The 16,482-nt window shown below is 41.7% G+C and overlaps 1 protein-coding gene across 2 annotated transcripts; it reads right to left on the reverse strand.

Moving 5' to 3' along the window:
• Positions 1 to 1,062: 1,062 nt before the first annotated feature.
• On the reverse strand, positions 1,063 to 15,572 carry rest (RE1-silencing transcription factor). 2 transcript variants are annotated; one of them, XM_007898977.2, is made up of 5 exons: positions 15,461 to 15,572; positions 14,438 to 14,595; positions 13,460 to 14,325; positions 8,906 to 8,989; positions 1,063 to 4,442 (listed from the first exon to the last, which is right to left on the reverse strand). In XM_007898977.2, exons 3-5 carry the CDS (start codon positions 14,313 to 14,315, stop codon positions 2,683 to 2,685), a joined length of 2,700 nt encoding a protein of 899 aa, XP_007897168.1. In that variant the 5' UTR covers positions 14,316 to 14,325; positions 14,438 to 14,595; positions 15,461 to 15,572; the 3' UTR covers positions 1,063 to 2,682. The 2 variants fall into 2 exon arrangements, with proteins under 2 accessions (XP_007897168.1, XP_007897167.1); XM_007898976.2 differs by having other exon boundaries at positions 13,460 to 14,344.
• Between the last annotated feature and the right edge of the window lie 910 nt (positions 15,573 to 16,482).

A 16,482-nucleotide genomic window follows, 5' to 3' on the forward strand; every position in this document is an offset into this window, starting at 1 on the left:
ACTTTTTTTAAAAAAAAAAATCCAGTTAAAAAATGTAAATGTTTGCATGCTATGATAATTTTAATAATTTGTTTTTTAAAAAAAAACATTCAAAACAACTATTTAGCCTGCAGGTCTTGAATCTTTTGATAAAGATAAAGTTCTGCAAATTTGCTGTGGTGATATATAGAGAATGTTCAGCCGAACAAGGGCTATGTTTAAAATATAAACTGAAATATGAAGTATGATGGAAAGATACTTTTGGTTAATCAACAATATTTTACATAGAATATGGGAAGTTAGTTTTTAAACACACGGCCACATAGCATGATTTAAAACAGGTTTAGAAGTTTAGCGGTATTTTGTGTTACCAATTTCATTCAATGCTGTTTTCATATGTTGTCATGACTTTGATTTTGTTGCCAGTTTATGGTGCTGGTAAGTGTGACAACACCATAAATGAAAAGTTACAGCACAATTGCTGGGTTATTTTAGACTGGTTCTCATCACTAGACAGCAGGTCAAAAACAAATTGAACAAAAAATTCAATGCTAACTGGTGACAGCAACAATTCCATCCTTGTTTCACGAAAAGGTGTATTGCTGTCGTCGCACCAAACAGAAGTTTGCAATAAAATGCAAAGTCATGTATAAACTGAGAAACCTAACTTATTTCCCACAGAGGTTTTAAGCCTCATTTTTAGAAAATGGTGAAACGCTGAAATATAGAACGCATGCCACTTCCTAAAATAAAATCAAAATTTTGTTTTTAAAATTCACTCGATAATTGTGCGGTATCTAATCTATGAAAATGCAGTACTGCTGGTGTAGCCATTTAAAAAATTTAGTAGCGAAAGCTTATATAAATGCTGCGTATTCATTCATACTTAAGAACTGAAAAAAAAAAGCACAAGCCTGCTTCACGAAGCAATGATTTCCGGATCGTTTACGGTGTTTAACTAAAGTGTATTGTCAAGAGATTTTAACTGTAATGCAACAGTGTAATATAATTTACTGCAGAAATATTCAGACTAATAAAAGGGCACCAGAATCTATAGTTGAGAAAATTAGTTAAAAATCCACATCCACGTAAACATGAGTTTTAATTTCATCATAAATGTACATTGAGTTTCCCAACATGATTGTCAAAGCATACTGAACACGAGTCAAAAAGGCAAAACAAAGTCAAAGGGAAAAATAAAACTAAAAATCACAGTAATTTACGTTCTTTGGCCATACCAACTCCCTAGCTAAAGCTTTAAGATGTGAGCAAATCTTTCAAAGCCTTGCATTCAAATCATTTGTTAGCAAGTATCCAGGATGCATTTTAGTAGCATCCACTACTGTAGAATCTTACATGAAAATCTTAACATGAAAAAATGGCCAAAACGCCGATTAGAGACAAATTAAGGATACAAATTGTGTCCAAACAGTTCGATACACAAGTCTATATGACTGCTGGGAAATCCTGGATCACTAGAGGATATACACATTAGTGCACAGTAGTACTCGCCTGACGTACGAGCACCTACTCTAGATCACCCTTAAACTAAAGTGGATAAAGACAAGGATCGTTGCACCTCGGCTTATTTGGAGGTGTAAAAACTGTCACGGTTTAGAACAGATGGTATAACATTTATTTTTTCTGTACATAGAGAAACTCCTGAATTAGTTACATTTTGCTGCACAGTGGTTCAGTTAAGTGTCAAATCCTAATCTGCTGGTGAACACAATAATATAAAATACAGAAAAAAAAACAAATCTACAGCTACAGTAATTACTAAATTGCATAGTTGATCACCTATAAATCGTGCAATCTTATAAGCTCTTTAAGCACCATCATACTGAACAGTTTCTTCTTGAAACAGAAGTGTGGCTACCAGGAAATATTTGCTATATATTCTCCTAAATAGGTATCATGGGATTGTAACAGTAGTTACTGGAGGTGTGATGAATAGGTATTTTGCAAAGTGCTCACTTCTGTGATTCGAAGCAAAAGCAGGATATATCAACCTTTACAAAAGTCGTCTAAAAATCTTGAAGCAGTTTTGCAGAAAATGCTGTCCGTATAAGATTAAAAAATAAAATCGCTAATTTTCAATGAAGTACTGTCTAAAACATAAATAGATGAAAGTGGGCTAAAATCTCATGCACTGCGCATCAAGATAACACACAACTTGAGCACAAGAGGATCAAATGCCCGTTAAAGAAAGCTCATCAACTCAAAATGGATTTTCTGCCTCTCAGTTTTGCTGAAGCAAAACATTCCAAATCATGCGTTTGATTTCTTTCATAGGATGACTGGTTAGCTTAGGGTTTTAGGGGTGAAAAAGTTTAATTAGCGTAGGTCAGCTTAAACCCTGGATCATTTACAAAGAAAAAAAAAAGTCTGTGTTCCAGTGTAACAAAATATTTACAGTTAAGATGAAACAGAAATGGAACTGCTGTAGTAGACAAATATTCTCTTCAATAATAGTGCAATGAAAATTCAAAACCAGTGGTTGGTTAAACCGCTACCAAGCCTCACGTGTGATAAACAACCTCGCGATAGAAATAAGAAACTGAAGTCAGTGAAGAATACAAGCAGTTAGCAACAAATAGCTCTGAGAAACAAAGGCAGAATCAATGGAAGCTCCATGTCACATCACATTTGTGTGATTGGTGTCACTTGTAACAGATACCATTACATTTGATGAGATTTTACTCACTCCTGGCTTTTTGCTGCTTCCTCAAGATAGTATACGTTCACTAAATGGCGATTAAGGTGCTTGGTATAGTCTCCTTTCTCACTGAATACCCGATCACAGAATATACAGACAAAACTCTCTGGAGCATTAATCACACCTTCATCAAGTGTTCTTTTCCTGATCTTGTCACCTGCAGTGGATTTTGCTCCATTCAAACCAGAGTCATCACTTCCTTCTGAAACATCATCACTAATATCACTACCATCATGGCTGTGAATGCCTTCATCTTCATCTATTTCCATTGTGTCTTCCTTGCCTTGGTCCTTGTCATTCTTGGCTTGGTCCTTTTCCTGTTTTTTGTTATCTTCATCCTTGCCTTTATCATCCTGGAAGTTATTTGGACTTTTTGATCGAGAGGGCTCCGAAATCAGTTCAGTATCACTCACCTGAGAAGATCTTGCTTGTTCAACAACAGATGCGACGCCAATTTCGCCATCCACCTCCACTGCATCTGAATATTTTAGGTCTTCACAGATCGCCAGTGAAATCGGACACTCTGCTTTCTCTAAGCTACCATCCGGTACCTCAGTTTGTTGTTCTATGCATGTTTTAGCAGTTTTTCCTACACAAGGCAACTTCTCAAGTTTGTTTGCAACCTTGTGAGTTGTTTGTTCCTCAGATTCAGAACTCATTACCTGGTCGGAAGATCTCTGGGTCTCGCCCATTCCGATTGGCACTATTGGCACCGCAAAGGATGTTTCTGGAGACCTCAACACCAGAGGATTTTCATTTTGTTCAACAGCTTCAACCTGACTTTCACCGATCACAGCATTTGTGAAGGCTTCTGAAGTCAGGTTTTGACTTCTGCCCACATCCTCAGAAGGCACACGACGTGAAGATTTTCTGGAACACTCCTCCTTTCTCTGCAAATCCACAGTTGGTTGTTCCTCTGCGTGGTTACATTTCGTATCCTCATTCGAACTACAACCAGCAGAAAGTACAATCGTGTCCTTAATTTTTTTGTTTTTCTTGTCTTTCTTCTTCTTTTGTTTGGTTTTAAGGTACTTATTGTTTGAGGGTTTCAACTCAATTTTCCCCCGCTGTTTTTCTGGGTCAGCTAATTCTTTCGCTTTCTGAATTTTCTTCCTTTTTATTTTTGTACGAGTCTCATTTGCTGGTTCCAGCAGTGAGCTCGACGCCATCACTGTTGAGCATCTCCTTCTTTTGCCACTTTTGAATTTTACTAATTTTTCCACGTCATTTTCCCTTTTTCTTTTTAAAACTTTGCCATTTAAAACATAATTTCGGGTTTTCATCCTCCAACTCTTCAAGCTTTTCTCTTTTGAAGCGGGCGTATTTTTTTCAACCTTGGTAGTAATTTTGTCAGCTAGAGTTTCACTTACTTTCAGTGGCTGCTTTTCTGACATTTTCTTGCTCACTTTGGCACAAGGGATGTCATTTTCAAGTCGTTTGGTGCGTAGTTTAACCTTGGACACATCCATGGTAATATCACTGCTATGAGGGTGCTTGGACTTTATATGATACTGCAAGTTGCATTTTTTGGAAGCTGCGTATTTACAGACAGGACACAAAAATTGACGTGGATTGACGTGGAGCTCAACATGCTTTTTGAAGTTGCTTCGGTCAGCTGTTCTGTATTCACAGTGAGGGCAAGTTAACGGTTTGGGTCCATTGTGAACTTGTCTGGCATGCCGAGTCACTTCATGCTGGTTTGACGCAACATAGTTGCATTGATCACATTTAAATGGTTTCTCACCTATTAAAAATATATGAATAGAAAATGCTTAATTACTGTACAATATGCCACATAAAATGTCCATTGATCTACCAGACAGTTACACAAATGGCCTAGTGCTCCTAATTCACTCTCTAAAAAAATAAATTCAAGTGTATTACTGCATTTTCCTTGCTTTAGTTTACTATACATTGCAGCTTAAGTATGTACCATAAGAACCTTCATTGTAGTCGATATGCTGGTGTGGAATCTGGTTACACCACATGAGGCTCTGAAGTTGGAAATTGTTTTTTTTTAAAAAGTTGTGTACATGCATGCATGCAAGGTCCAGGACTGTAATTTAAATGGAGAACTTACCAACAGCATGAAAAACAGATCCCACCCAGCAGAAAAGTGGAGGACACAGGAGACAGACAACAACAACTTGCATTTATACAGTGCCCTTCACATGGGGCAGTGTCTCGGAGCGCTTGTCAGACAGACACACACACACACACAGATACAGTTAGAGAAGCAGAGAGAGACAAACACATACGCACAAATATAGAAACAAACAGAGACCCATGAAATACCTCACAGGTGTGTGATTTTACTTTTACTACAGGTTTTCTGTTCTAGAAATTGACCCCATTTTTATGCCCATACTAAGATATTACAGAATTTCAAGATAAAATGGGAGAATAATGTGAAACTACATAAGAGAATAAAACTTACAAGACTCCGCTGGTAACAGGAATAAAAAGCTGTCTACACATGTTGTCCAACTCACACTGAAACACACATACTATTTCACTGGCAATACACATAATATATATCGATTGATCATCATTACATCACGATGCACGGAGGGAAGAAAATTAAATATCAGTCAGTGTCTCTCACAGCAATACAATGGGGTCACTGAAGTTAAAGTTTATAAAAATATTACACTTTTTTTAAATGTATGTCTGCACAATTAAAATTTGTCTGCCAGACCCCTGTTAAAAATACATCGAAAAGGATTTATTTTAAATGAAAAGAACGATAGATGGAGCTCAATTTTTTCACGTGCTATTTGCTGTCCAGTTACTACTGGTCCTTAATTTTTAAGTGGTTGCAAAATATTTTAGCATGTTACTGCTCTAAAGTATCTCTTAAGTTTAGATTCAGTGGTGGGGGGGGTGGGGGGGAGGGGGAAGACCAACACATGTATTTTTTTTAAATCACCACTGCCTCCAGGCACCAAAGTGGTCACTTTTCACAGTAAGTGTCAGCACCTGGTATACGACCATGAAGGAACATCTTACTCCAGCCTGACATCCCACACAGACCTCCTAAAGGAAGTCACTCAATGACAATCAAGTAAACCTTGGATGATTTTGCCCACTTCCAAACCCAGGGAGTTGTGAGTTATTCCAGCTCCCCTGAAGGTATCCCGATTCAATCATCTAATGCAGCTCAAAGGCATGAATGAATGTGGGATTTTGCAGGATTGGTTAGTTCACTTACACATTGGGCATTCTGGACTGAGACATATTATCGGAGCTGCTCCTATAATTCTTCCACTCCCTTCCCCCTCCTCGCCTCAGGGTATTCATATGTCAGTTGGACCCACCAGATTCAAACCAACCAGGTCGCTTGGAATATTTGAATCACTTATTAATTGTGTGCATGTGCCTTTTTCTTTACAAAAAAAGTTTTTGTACTCTTTAGCATTACTATCTCATATTCAAACTGCCATCCATACTTAAAATATAACAAATTTTACATTAGTGTAATACACTTGCTGTTAAATTGATCTTTGTATGTTGGATATTCTGATATCTGGTTGCATATGAAAATCTGACAGTTTAAAAAACATACCATGCCAGATAATCATTATTATAAACTAAATACTGATACCTACCGATACTGACCAGAAAACACTTGCCATAACAGTATGGAATCATAAGACATCTGGTCCAATGAAGGCATTGTAGAAAAATGGAAATCAATATTTTATGAATAGTAGCCTTAAGCACTCGAGTCAGACAAACATCAAATACACATAATACAAAAAAGGTCTACCTTTTCTCTTCATTATGACATTGCTACAAATTTAACCATAATGGGCACGAGGCCAATAATCTTACACAGAAACATTAACTCAAATATTTATGTAAAGGTCACCCAAATCAGAGATATTAGTGCAAATCAGACAATTATTAACTAAGAGAAAGTAACTCATGAAGGTTTCAGCTGGATGAACCTTGGTGCTTTGATACAGCTTCACACCATAACGGATGACATACTCACCAGTCCGGTACCAATCAGAACATATTTTGCTCTGAGCTGTAGGACATAGACAGGCTGGTGAAGTGGGCAGACACATGGCAGATGGAATTTAATGTAGAGAAGTGGGAACTGACGCATTTTGGGAGGAGGAATGAGGAGAGGCAATATAAATGGTACAATTTTAAAGGGTGTGCAGGAACAGAGAGATCTGGGGGTTCACATACACAAATCTTTGAAGGTGGCAGGACAAGTTGACAAAGCTGTTAAAAAAAAGCATATGGGATCCTTGGCTTTATAAATAGAGGCATGGTGTATAAGAGCAAGGAGGTTATGTTTAACCTTTACAGATCGCTGGTTCGGCCTCAGCTGGAATATTGCGTCAAATTCTGGGCACTGCACTTCAAGAAGGATGTCAGGACCTTGGAGAGGGTGCAGAGGAGATTTGCAAGAATGATACCAGAGATGAGGGACTACAATTACGTGGAGAGACTTGAGAGACTGGCATTATTCCTCTTAGAGTAGAGAAGGTTGAGGGGAGATATAATAGGGGTTTCCAAAATTATGAGGGGTTTTGATAGAATAGATAGAAGAAACTGTTCCCTCTGGCAGGTGGGTGGGTAAACAGAGGACACAGATTTAAGATAATTGGCAAAAGAACCAGAGGGGAGACAAGGAAACTTTGTTTTTTAACCCATAGTTGTTATGGTCTGGAATGCACTGCCTGAAAGGCTGGTGAAAGCAGATTTGATAATAACTTTCAAAAGGGTACTGGATGGGCACTTACAAAAGAAAAAGGGTTATGGAGTAAGAACGGGGGAGTGGTACTAGTTGATAGCTCTTTCAAAGATGATTAAATAAAGGCCCAGTGCTGGTTCACTACTGTGGAGGGAACGAGGGACAAACAGGAGGCTAGAGCCAGCCAAGAGCAGGCAGTGGGTGGTGGGGGGGGTCGGAGAGGAAAGTGAAGGTAAGTTGAGGTGGATAATGAAAAAAGTATGAGGTGTTGGGTGGTGAGCTCAGTGAGGGGGAAGGTGTATTCAAACGTAAGACAGTTTCAATGACACAGAGAATGTCGATGTTTTAATCTAGGATGAGGTTGTGGATGGTGAGACAGCTTTTATTAGAAAGAGTGGACATGTTGGAGAGCGATGTGGAAGAGACTTAAGAGTGTCCTGGAGAGTTGATAGCAGGGTGGGGATGTGAATGAGCAAAGAGATGTTCACTTCTGAGGGATGGGACCAGTGGGTCTGGCTGAAAAGCTATACCTTCAACTGTAGGCTCATTGTAAATTATCAACTTTAAATTATGATCTGAAATGCCAACAATGCAGCCAAGTGAAAGACAGAAAATATCAATATTAATTCAATATAATTCAATCACAATCACGGTGAGGCAGAGGGAGGATCGTCCATGCCACCGCATCCCCATCCATCTGTGCTTCACAAATCACTCTGAGGCTAAAAGGGGAATTTTGAAAATACGTCTGTAAAAAAGGCTTTAAAATGCTCTATTCGGGCAAATAATAATTTTCTACTAATAAGAAGAATTCTTGCATTGGGAATAGTGCCTTTCGCGTGGGGAAAGAACGTCCCAAATTGAGTGACTGTGCATTTGTGGGTGAAAGCGACAGACAATTTTGTGCACCACATTTTCCATAAACAGGTATAAAATAAATGAACAATTTTATTTGGGGGATTGTTGGCCAGGAGACCAGGAGACACCCCATTCTCTTTTTGAATAGTGCCATGGGATCTTTAATGTCCAGCTGAACAGGAAAACGGGACATCGGTTTAACGTCTCATCCAAAGAACAGATGTGTTTATAACATTGCCCTACGCTATTTATGGCAGGAAGGATTTCATTCGTCCCTGCACAAAGCAGGGACACTGCTGTGCGTAATTGGCAGCTGCGCTTTGCCCACAAATATACAGTCAATTCACTTTACAGAATATTCTGTGAAGCGCTTTGAAACGTCTCGAAAATGTAATAAGGCGCTATATCAAATGCAAGGATTATTATTATTTTCCATTCTAGGTCTACTTTCAAGTGTTGCATTACATGAGTCAAAATCACTGAAAAAGTAACTTTTCTCATGGAAATTTAACACAACTAGCAACATTATTGAAGCATATTATTGTATCGGAAAATAAGCATTGTGAGGTTCTACTGTAAAGCAACTTCTATAACATTAACATGACTCTTTCACCTCCCTTAATACTGATAATACCAACCTGAATGTGTGCGCATATGCCTTGTCAGATGAGTTTTCTGTGAACTTGAGTAAGGGCACTGAGGGCATTGGTAAGGCCGTTCACCTGTGAAGTACAATTACAATATTGAAAAGTATTACATTTAAGAAGGTGGAAAGTTCAATTATTCTACATCAAACTGAATATTTTGAAGCACATTTTGGCAGTTGTACCACTATAAGTTTGGACTAATAGTGGCACCATGAGTTCTTCAAGCAATCCTTCAAGTGGAGTCCTGTAGCTTAGTGGTTAGAGCACAAGTCTCGCAAGCGAGAGGACCTGGGTTCGATTCCCACCCAGGGTGAAACGTTGGCCAAATTTCCTTACTCCATATGCCTCTGTTCACCTAGCAGTAAGTAGGAACCTGGTTGTTAGTTGATTGGTGGATTGCTTTTCCGGGGTTAATAATCCTTTCAGAAAAATAAAAATAATGATAATAATTTGGTCACTCAACTCATGACTGCGGGACACTGCTGTACACAATTGGCTGCTGCATTTCGCCCACAAAATATACAGTTAATTCACTGTTCAGTATATTCTATGAAGCGCTTTGAGACGTCTCGAAGACATGATGTGCTATACCAAATGCAAAGATTATTATTATTATAGTTCTGCTCATTCTCTTCCGTTAGCTGTGCTAAATTCTTATCAAATAGCGGTTATTGAATTGCATTTGAAAAAGTACCTATCACATCAAAACGTCACAAAGTACTTCACAGTTTTCTGTAAAGTCCAGTGAGATATGTGTAGGCAAACACAGCAGCCAATTTTCACATAGAATTGCACCAGTCACCAGGAGGCGAATGACGAATTTAACTGGAGGACATCAGCAGAAACGCCCCTCTCTTTTTGAACAGTATCAGGTATTCTTTAACGTCCACACAAGCAGGCACATGGAACTAACAACTCATCCGATAGACGACACCTCTGGCAATGCAATAGTCGTCAGGAACGGGATTGGAGTTTGGATCAATGATCTGGAGACAGGAGTACAACCAACTGAGCCAGCCTGACACCTAGATTTGGATCCACAAGCGGCCAGAGTGGGGTGGGGGGGGCACAGGGCTGGCGGGTTGGTCTGGGAGGGAGAGTCGTGGCTCGCAAGACAAGGGAGGTGGGGGCGGTAGCCCGTAAGATAGCCAGGGCACGGATCCCCTGGGGCGGGGGCACAGATGTGAGTTTTAAGGACCGTGAGATTTAAACAAGATACCGAGGTTCCGCAGAGGCTGTGCGAGGTGAAGTGACGCCCATGCAGCTTGATGCTGTCAGCGCCCGAGGTGAGAAAGTCCTGACCGGAGCCAAGCGGGAGAGCCTTTGTCTCGTCAATATTCAACAGGAGAAAGTTATCCAGAAGATTAAAATATTGCGTCAAGTGAGATATTGGAGGAGAAGAATTGGTAGGCAAGGTTATCAAAGGATTTGGTGAAAAGGAGCAGGGAAATCCTTGCATTTGACATAGCATTTTAATCACAATATTAAGATATGTCAAAAAGCACTTCAAAGGATTTTACTATGGAATGTGGGGACTGAGGATTTTATAGGCAAAGCGGCAGTCAATTTATGCACAGCAATGTCCCACAAACAGCTATGACGTTAATCATAATTTCATCTGGAGGATTTTCGAACAGGACACCAGAGGAAACTCTGAATAGCGCATTTTTTCCTCAGTATTTGTTCCTCCGAGCCATCCATCCATCCATCCAAGTGCCAATGCCCTGTACTTTCCCAGTTTCCTCCAATACTCTTCTCTGCATGTGCTTGTCCCAATTCTCTATTAAATGCCCCTAATCAATTCTCCGGCCAATTCATTCCTTACCCTGTCAATGCTCAAGAGAGAGTGTTTGTTCGAACCTCTCATTTTACTCCTCTAGTCTCAATGTTGAATTAATTCTCTCTTGTTCTCAAATCCCCTGCTGCAGGAAAGAGTTTTTTTGTGATTCATTTTTTCAAACATTTTCAAGTATCGTAACGCCTCTAAAATATCTATGTTCCACCAAAAGGAATCCTAATCTCTCTCGCCTCTCCTAATTGTATGCTTTCAGTTCCAGTATTTTACTTGTGATCCTACATTCCACCCTCTCAATAACTCCAATATCATTTCTATACACGTGGCGTCCAAAATGCACACAATATTCCAGCTGTGGCCTCACCAATGTTTTGATACAGATTCATCATTTTCTTTACTTTTGGATCCAATGTATCTGTGTGAAAATAAGCCCAGAATCGCGCTTACCTCCCCTGATCCCTCTGTGCCTCCACTATAATTCTGCTTCCCTATTCTTTCTCTCAAAATGCAACATTTCACATATTTAAATTTTAACTCCAATTTCCACAAATCTGCCCAATCCATTAATCTCTTAATAATTAATCTCCAATAGCGTCCTTCCTGCATTCTTCATCGTTTGACAATACCTCCTGTTGTAATCTGGAAATTACAAGTCTCTCGACCTGCCATCCAGATCATTAATAGGGGCAACCCTAGTACATCACCCCCATATAATATTCATGGCTTTGCTTACAGTGCTGGTGTCCTGTGGACTCATGTTAACCAAAACCTGGCTTCTAAAAAAATGGCCTGTATCTAAGTCACTAACATAATTTTCCTACATGTTGCACACATATGCACTACGCACAGCGAGCGTCACTGATCTCATGTGCTGCATGCGACACTCAGGAATTGGTGACAACAATGATCTTCTGTAGGTCAGCAATTTTTTTTTTACAGTTCTGCCTCCAAAATACTGGACTTAGAGAGCCATATTATATGAAGTTACCCTGTGCACAGAGGATACAGAGAGGTCATAACCCCAATCTCTGAGGAACCAACACTAACTACTCTCTTTCAACCGGAAAAATATCCCTCAATTCCCACTCTGCCATTCAACTACTCCTCTATTCACTTTGCTGTCTTTTTATCGGTTCTGCGAGTCTTCATTTTGGTCAAAAGCTTCTTCTGTTGTATCGTATTGCCCACATTCCTAAAATCCAAATCTGCTGCATCTCCCTTATCCATATTTCTTCTTCAAAGAATCAATTCAAATTAGTCAGCCATGATCCTCCCGTTATCAGTTCCATCTTTTCCGAATATTCTCAAGTAGCCTACCTACAATTGACATGTACAACTAACTGGCTCTTATTTTTCTAAAATTATGGAGTCAATTCACTTTACAGTATATTTTGTGAAGAGCTTTGAGACATCTCAATGACGTGATAAGACGCTACATCAAATGCAAGGATTATTATGAAACTTTTTTTTAAATAAAACTCCCCTCGAACAATTGCTTGAAGAGTAACTTTTTTGCCCTTCTTCTGCTGTGGACTTTCATACAACATAGTCTAAAATCAGGACATTTGTATAATAAATAATAATAATAATAATCTTTGCATTTGATATAGCGCCTTATGTCTTTGAAACATCTGGAAGCGCTTCACAGAATATACTGTCAAGTGAATTGACTGTTCATTTTGTGGAAACAAAAAGTTTTTACATTGCATGCATGCACAGGAGTCCCAGGATCATAATTTAAATGCACCAGGATGTGGCAGTGCTAAGAGCAGCACCCATTCAGCAGATAATGCAAGATGTTGGAGGCAAAGAAAGAAAAAGAGATACACGCCCAACAAATGAATTTTCCACTTTATTACTATCTGTAATAGGCCAATCAATTAGTAGAGATATTGATTGGGCTGTTTACTGTACTATTGAGTTCAAATTGTGTAACCTGAGTAAGGATCATTAAAAGTTATAAACGGCAGATTAGAAATCCAAAATACTTCACATGGGGCCAAAAATAATTTTGTTTTGCTCAAAGTAAATTGCTCATACAAATTTTCCTGAATAAAATTCATTTATAAAAAAAAGCAAATGGAAATAATTTATTTTCAGAGGATGCCCTGCCCAGTGGTTTTCACGATGGAGCGCCTATCCCATTTTAAATCCAGTTGTGCACATCGCAAAGTTCCATGCTCCAAGTGAAACAAATTAAGCTGCCCTGGCACCCTCACGCACATGCACCCAACAATCTTTCGATAAAATGCCTCAACTCATCCCCTTAAATTTCTCAGACCCTTTATTTGTAAGAAATCTGATTACAGATGTGCACTGCTCGGAGAGTATACAAGGTGCCTAGATAGTTTTAACATACATGTCTTACCACTTGCTTATCAATCCGCTCGCAAGTATTTGAAACTTAAAAATAGGTTGCAATACAGTAAACCTCGCATGAGTCTTATCTTTATAAATTGTATAATCACCTTATTGGTACATTCACCTGAGTCCCATTCAGTTTCCTATCAAAATCGCTTACAGATTTCTTTGCACTACTCCTATTAATCACTTCCTAACTTGTAACACTGCTCCCCTACCCTCCATTACTCCCGCATCCACTGGCTCCAGGATTAATGGGAAATGTATCCATGACCTGTCGCTGCATGCGCACTTAATGCAACTTGGATTTATATAGCGCCCTCCACGCCGGACGGCATCTCAGAGCGCTTCAAATTGCCTTCATCCGAATCAACCAAACAATCTCATACCTGTATGTGTTCTCATGTGTTGCACGTAATTGTTTTTCCGATCAGAGAAATAGGAGCACTGCGAACATGTGTAAACCTTCCGAGGAAAATGGTTCCGCAGATGTTTTTTCCAGTGGTATTCACTGACTGTAGTGTATGTGCAGATGGTGCATTTATAAACTCTCTCATTATCTCCAACTTTTTCATGGTGCTTTAGATGTGCCAGATAATGATCGTATCGGTTGGTGTTATATCCACACCTATCGCAGCGAATAGGCCCTTTAGAAATGTCAATCTCTTCAGAATCAACAGTTACAACTTTGGATTTGTTTTTCTTTTCTGCATTTTCTTCCACAATGAATTTTTTGGCACTATGTACTTTGATGTGATGCACAAACTGCTCTTCAGACTCTGCTTCGTACTGACAGGGCCGGCAACGAAACGGTTTGGACTTTTTTCCTTTATCAACCGAGCACTCTGGTGTCACGACTTCTGATGAATTAATATTTGAGTCACAAATGTTCTGAGAAACAGTCAAAGATTCATCTTTATTTTCATTTCTTGGCATGGCTTGGTTTTCCGTGTTTCGCCTCTCAGATTGTAAAACATCAGGCAGATCAGCTCCCAATTCTTCTCCGTTGTCTGATAAAGTATCATCTACAGTTTTCAGTTCAGCCATCAGACGGTCCTCCTGACAATCGTAGCACCCAATGTCACCAGTTAAAGCAACGTTTGCTAACATAACTAGCTGTGGCGCTGCTGACAGGTCACCCTTGGAGAGGTAATTGAGGCCACAAATCTCGTTTGATGATACTCCAATGTTTGAGGCAGAAAACATACTGGTTCCACTGGACTGTTCCAGGACTTGTGCAGCCATCTTTAACGATCTGAAGAGAACGATGGTGCCTATGAAAAAAAAACAATTTACTTAACCGCAAATATTCATGGACGCCATCCGCGACAAAATAATGAAATCGTCTCGGCGTTAGCAATATTTACCAGGATTTGACACCCCGGTTAAGCCGAGCGCAGCGTCTGTGAAAGCTCTGGATCTCAAACTTCCAGCTCAACGTTTGCGTCAGTCAGTGTCTGCCGTCACCGCCGTTTCCGCATGGCACCGAGACTGACAAGAAGGAAGGGAGCGCTTTGAAATTCACCTGAAAAATAAAAGACAACGGCGCAATCACATTTTTTTGCTTTGAGAAAGCGGATTAACGCCCGGGGACATATTATAAATTGCGCGTAAACGGGACGGGGGGGGGGAAGGGAGGGGGTGGTGGCTTGAACCTCGCCACCTCGGGCGGGGTTTTTTTTTCTTTTTGGGTGTGGGGGGGGGGGGGGGGGGGGGGGGGGGGGGGGGGGGAGAGGGTGTGGGGTGTGTGGGGAGGAAGATATTCCTGGTGAAAAGTTCCAAACATTTACAGGAGTTCCCAAGAAGAAATGTGCTTGCAGCCATTTTACTGAAATACCGAAGTGCTGCCCTTTGCTGCAGGATCTGCGTTGAGAGCGCAGAAGAGGGGGAAGAGAGGGGGAGAGGAGGGGGGAGAGGAGGGGGAGAAAGTTACCCGTTCTCACCCGAAGCGAACACCCAAAACTTTTTTTTTAAAACTTCTTTAAAACGGTTTGGTCCTGGAGAGGGGGAGAGGGGGAGGGAGAGGGGGGGAGGGAGGGCGCAGGGCTCTGGCACTGACTGATGTGGTTTGGTCACTGTTTGTTGTTGACTTCCCCCCTTCTCTGTCGCTTCGAACTCCTTCACTTCCCGCTGTGGGGGAATTTGCAGTGAAAAACCATTTTGTGGCTCGGGCCCGAGGGGGACCCACGGCCGAGGCTCGCGGGCCGGGCCGGGCCGAGCCGCACGACTCTCCCACACCCCCCGCCCCTACCCCACCAACCCACCCCACCCCACCCCACGCCCCGTGTCCCCAGCCGCAAGGTCAGAGCCCGGGGTCCCCGGCCCAGCCCGGGCCCGGCCCACAGCCCCGGCACAGAGCGGCGGCCTCGCCTCGGCTCGGCTCTCCTCACCCGCTGAAGCTGCCCGAGGCCGCCGCGCCGCCGCCGCCCCGCTCAGGCCTCGATGAGAGCGCGAGCTCAGGGCTCACATTCCAGCACAGACTGACTGACACTCCGCCGCCGCCGCTGTGCTGTACTGTACCGCCCTCACAACATGTCTGTCTGTCTGTCTGTCTGTCTCTCACGCACTCACACTGACTGGGCCGTCCGCCCAGGGCCCTGCCGTTAGCTCCTCCCTCTCCCCCCCCGAGCCCCACACGGGGCAGAGACAGTCGAGCTATGTAGCCTCAGGTACATACAACGCAGAATGCAGTGCTCCACCCCATCCCCATCGTGACTGCTCCACCTCCTCCAACTGGGCAGCCATCGCTCAATGGGAAGGGATGTGTGTCTGAGCTAATAATAATACTCATAATAATCCTTGCGTTTGACGTAGCGCTTTTCGCGTCGGGAGGACGTCCCAAAGCGCCTTCACGGAACCCACTGTAAAGACTGTATGTTTGTGGGCGAACGCGGCAGCCGATTGCGCACAGCAGTGTCCCACAAACAGTCGTGGATTGAAAATGACCAATTTATTATTGTTTTTGGTTTTGGAGGGATTATTATTAGGGCTGTGTGTGGAGTAAGGAAACTTGCCCAAGGTTTCGCCCTCTGCCCGGAATTGAACTCAGGTCTCTCGGTTGCAAAGCGAGTGCTCTAACCACTGAGCTACAGGACTCCACGCTGTGGGCAAGGAAGGCTTGGATTTTGGCAATGCTCTCACACTCACACACTTTGTGCTTCATTAGCAGGAAGCTCGCAGGGCGTACCTGGTACCTGCCGAGCGAGAGGCCTCAAACCTGCGCTTGTGGGATGACAAACGAGCCAACTCCTGACTATTCCTGGGGTGGGGTAAGGTAAGGCAGGGTCTCCTTGGCCGCAAGGTACATAGGGGACGTGCAACTCGCCTTGGAGGGGGTACAGCGTAGATTCACTAGGTTGGTACCAGGGATGAGGGGGATGAGTTATGAGGATAGGTTGAGACATTTAGGCCT

The sequence above is a fragment of the Callorhinchus milii genome, unplaced genomic scaffold, assembly GCF_018977255.1.
Source record: "Callorhinchus milii isolate IMCB2004 unplaced genomic scaffold, IMCB_Cmil_1.0 Scaffold1, whole genome shotgun sequence".
NCBI classification, from domain to species: Eukaryota; Metazoa; Chordata; class Chondrichthyes; order Chimaeriformes; family Callorhinchidae; genus Callorhinchus; species Callorhinchus milii.

Coding starts and splice junctions, on each gene's coding strand:
- rest (XM_007898977.2), bottom strand. CDS start 14,315: ATGGCTGCACAAGTCCTGGAACAGTCCAGTGGAACCAGTATGTTTTCT. Junction 8,990..13,459: donor ACACATGAGAACACATACAG/GTATGAGATTGT, acceptor TGTACTTCACAG/GTGAACGGCCTTACCAATGC. Junction 4,443..8,905: donor GCATATGCGCACACATTCAG/GTTGGTATTATC, acceptor TATTTTTAATAG/GTGAGAAACCATTTAAATGT.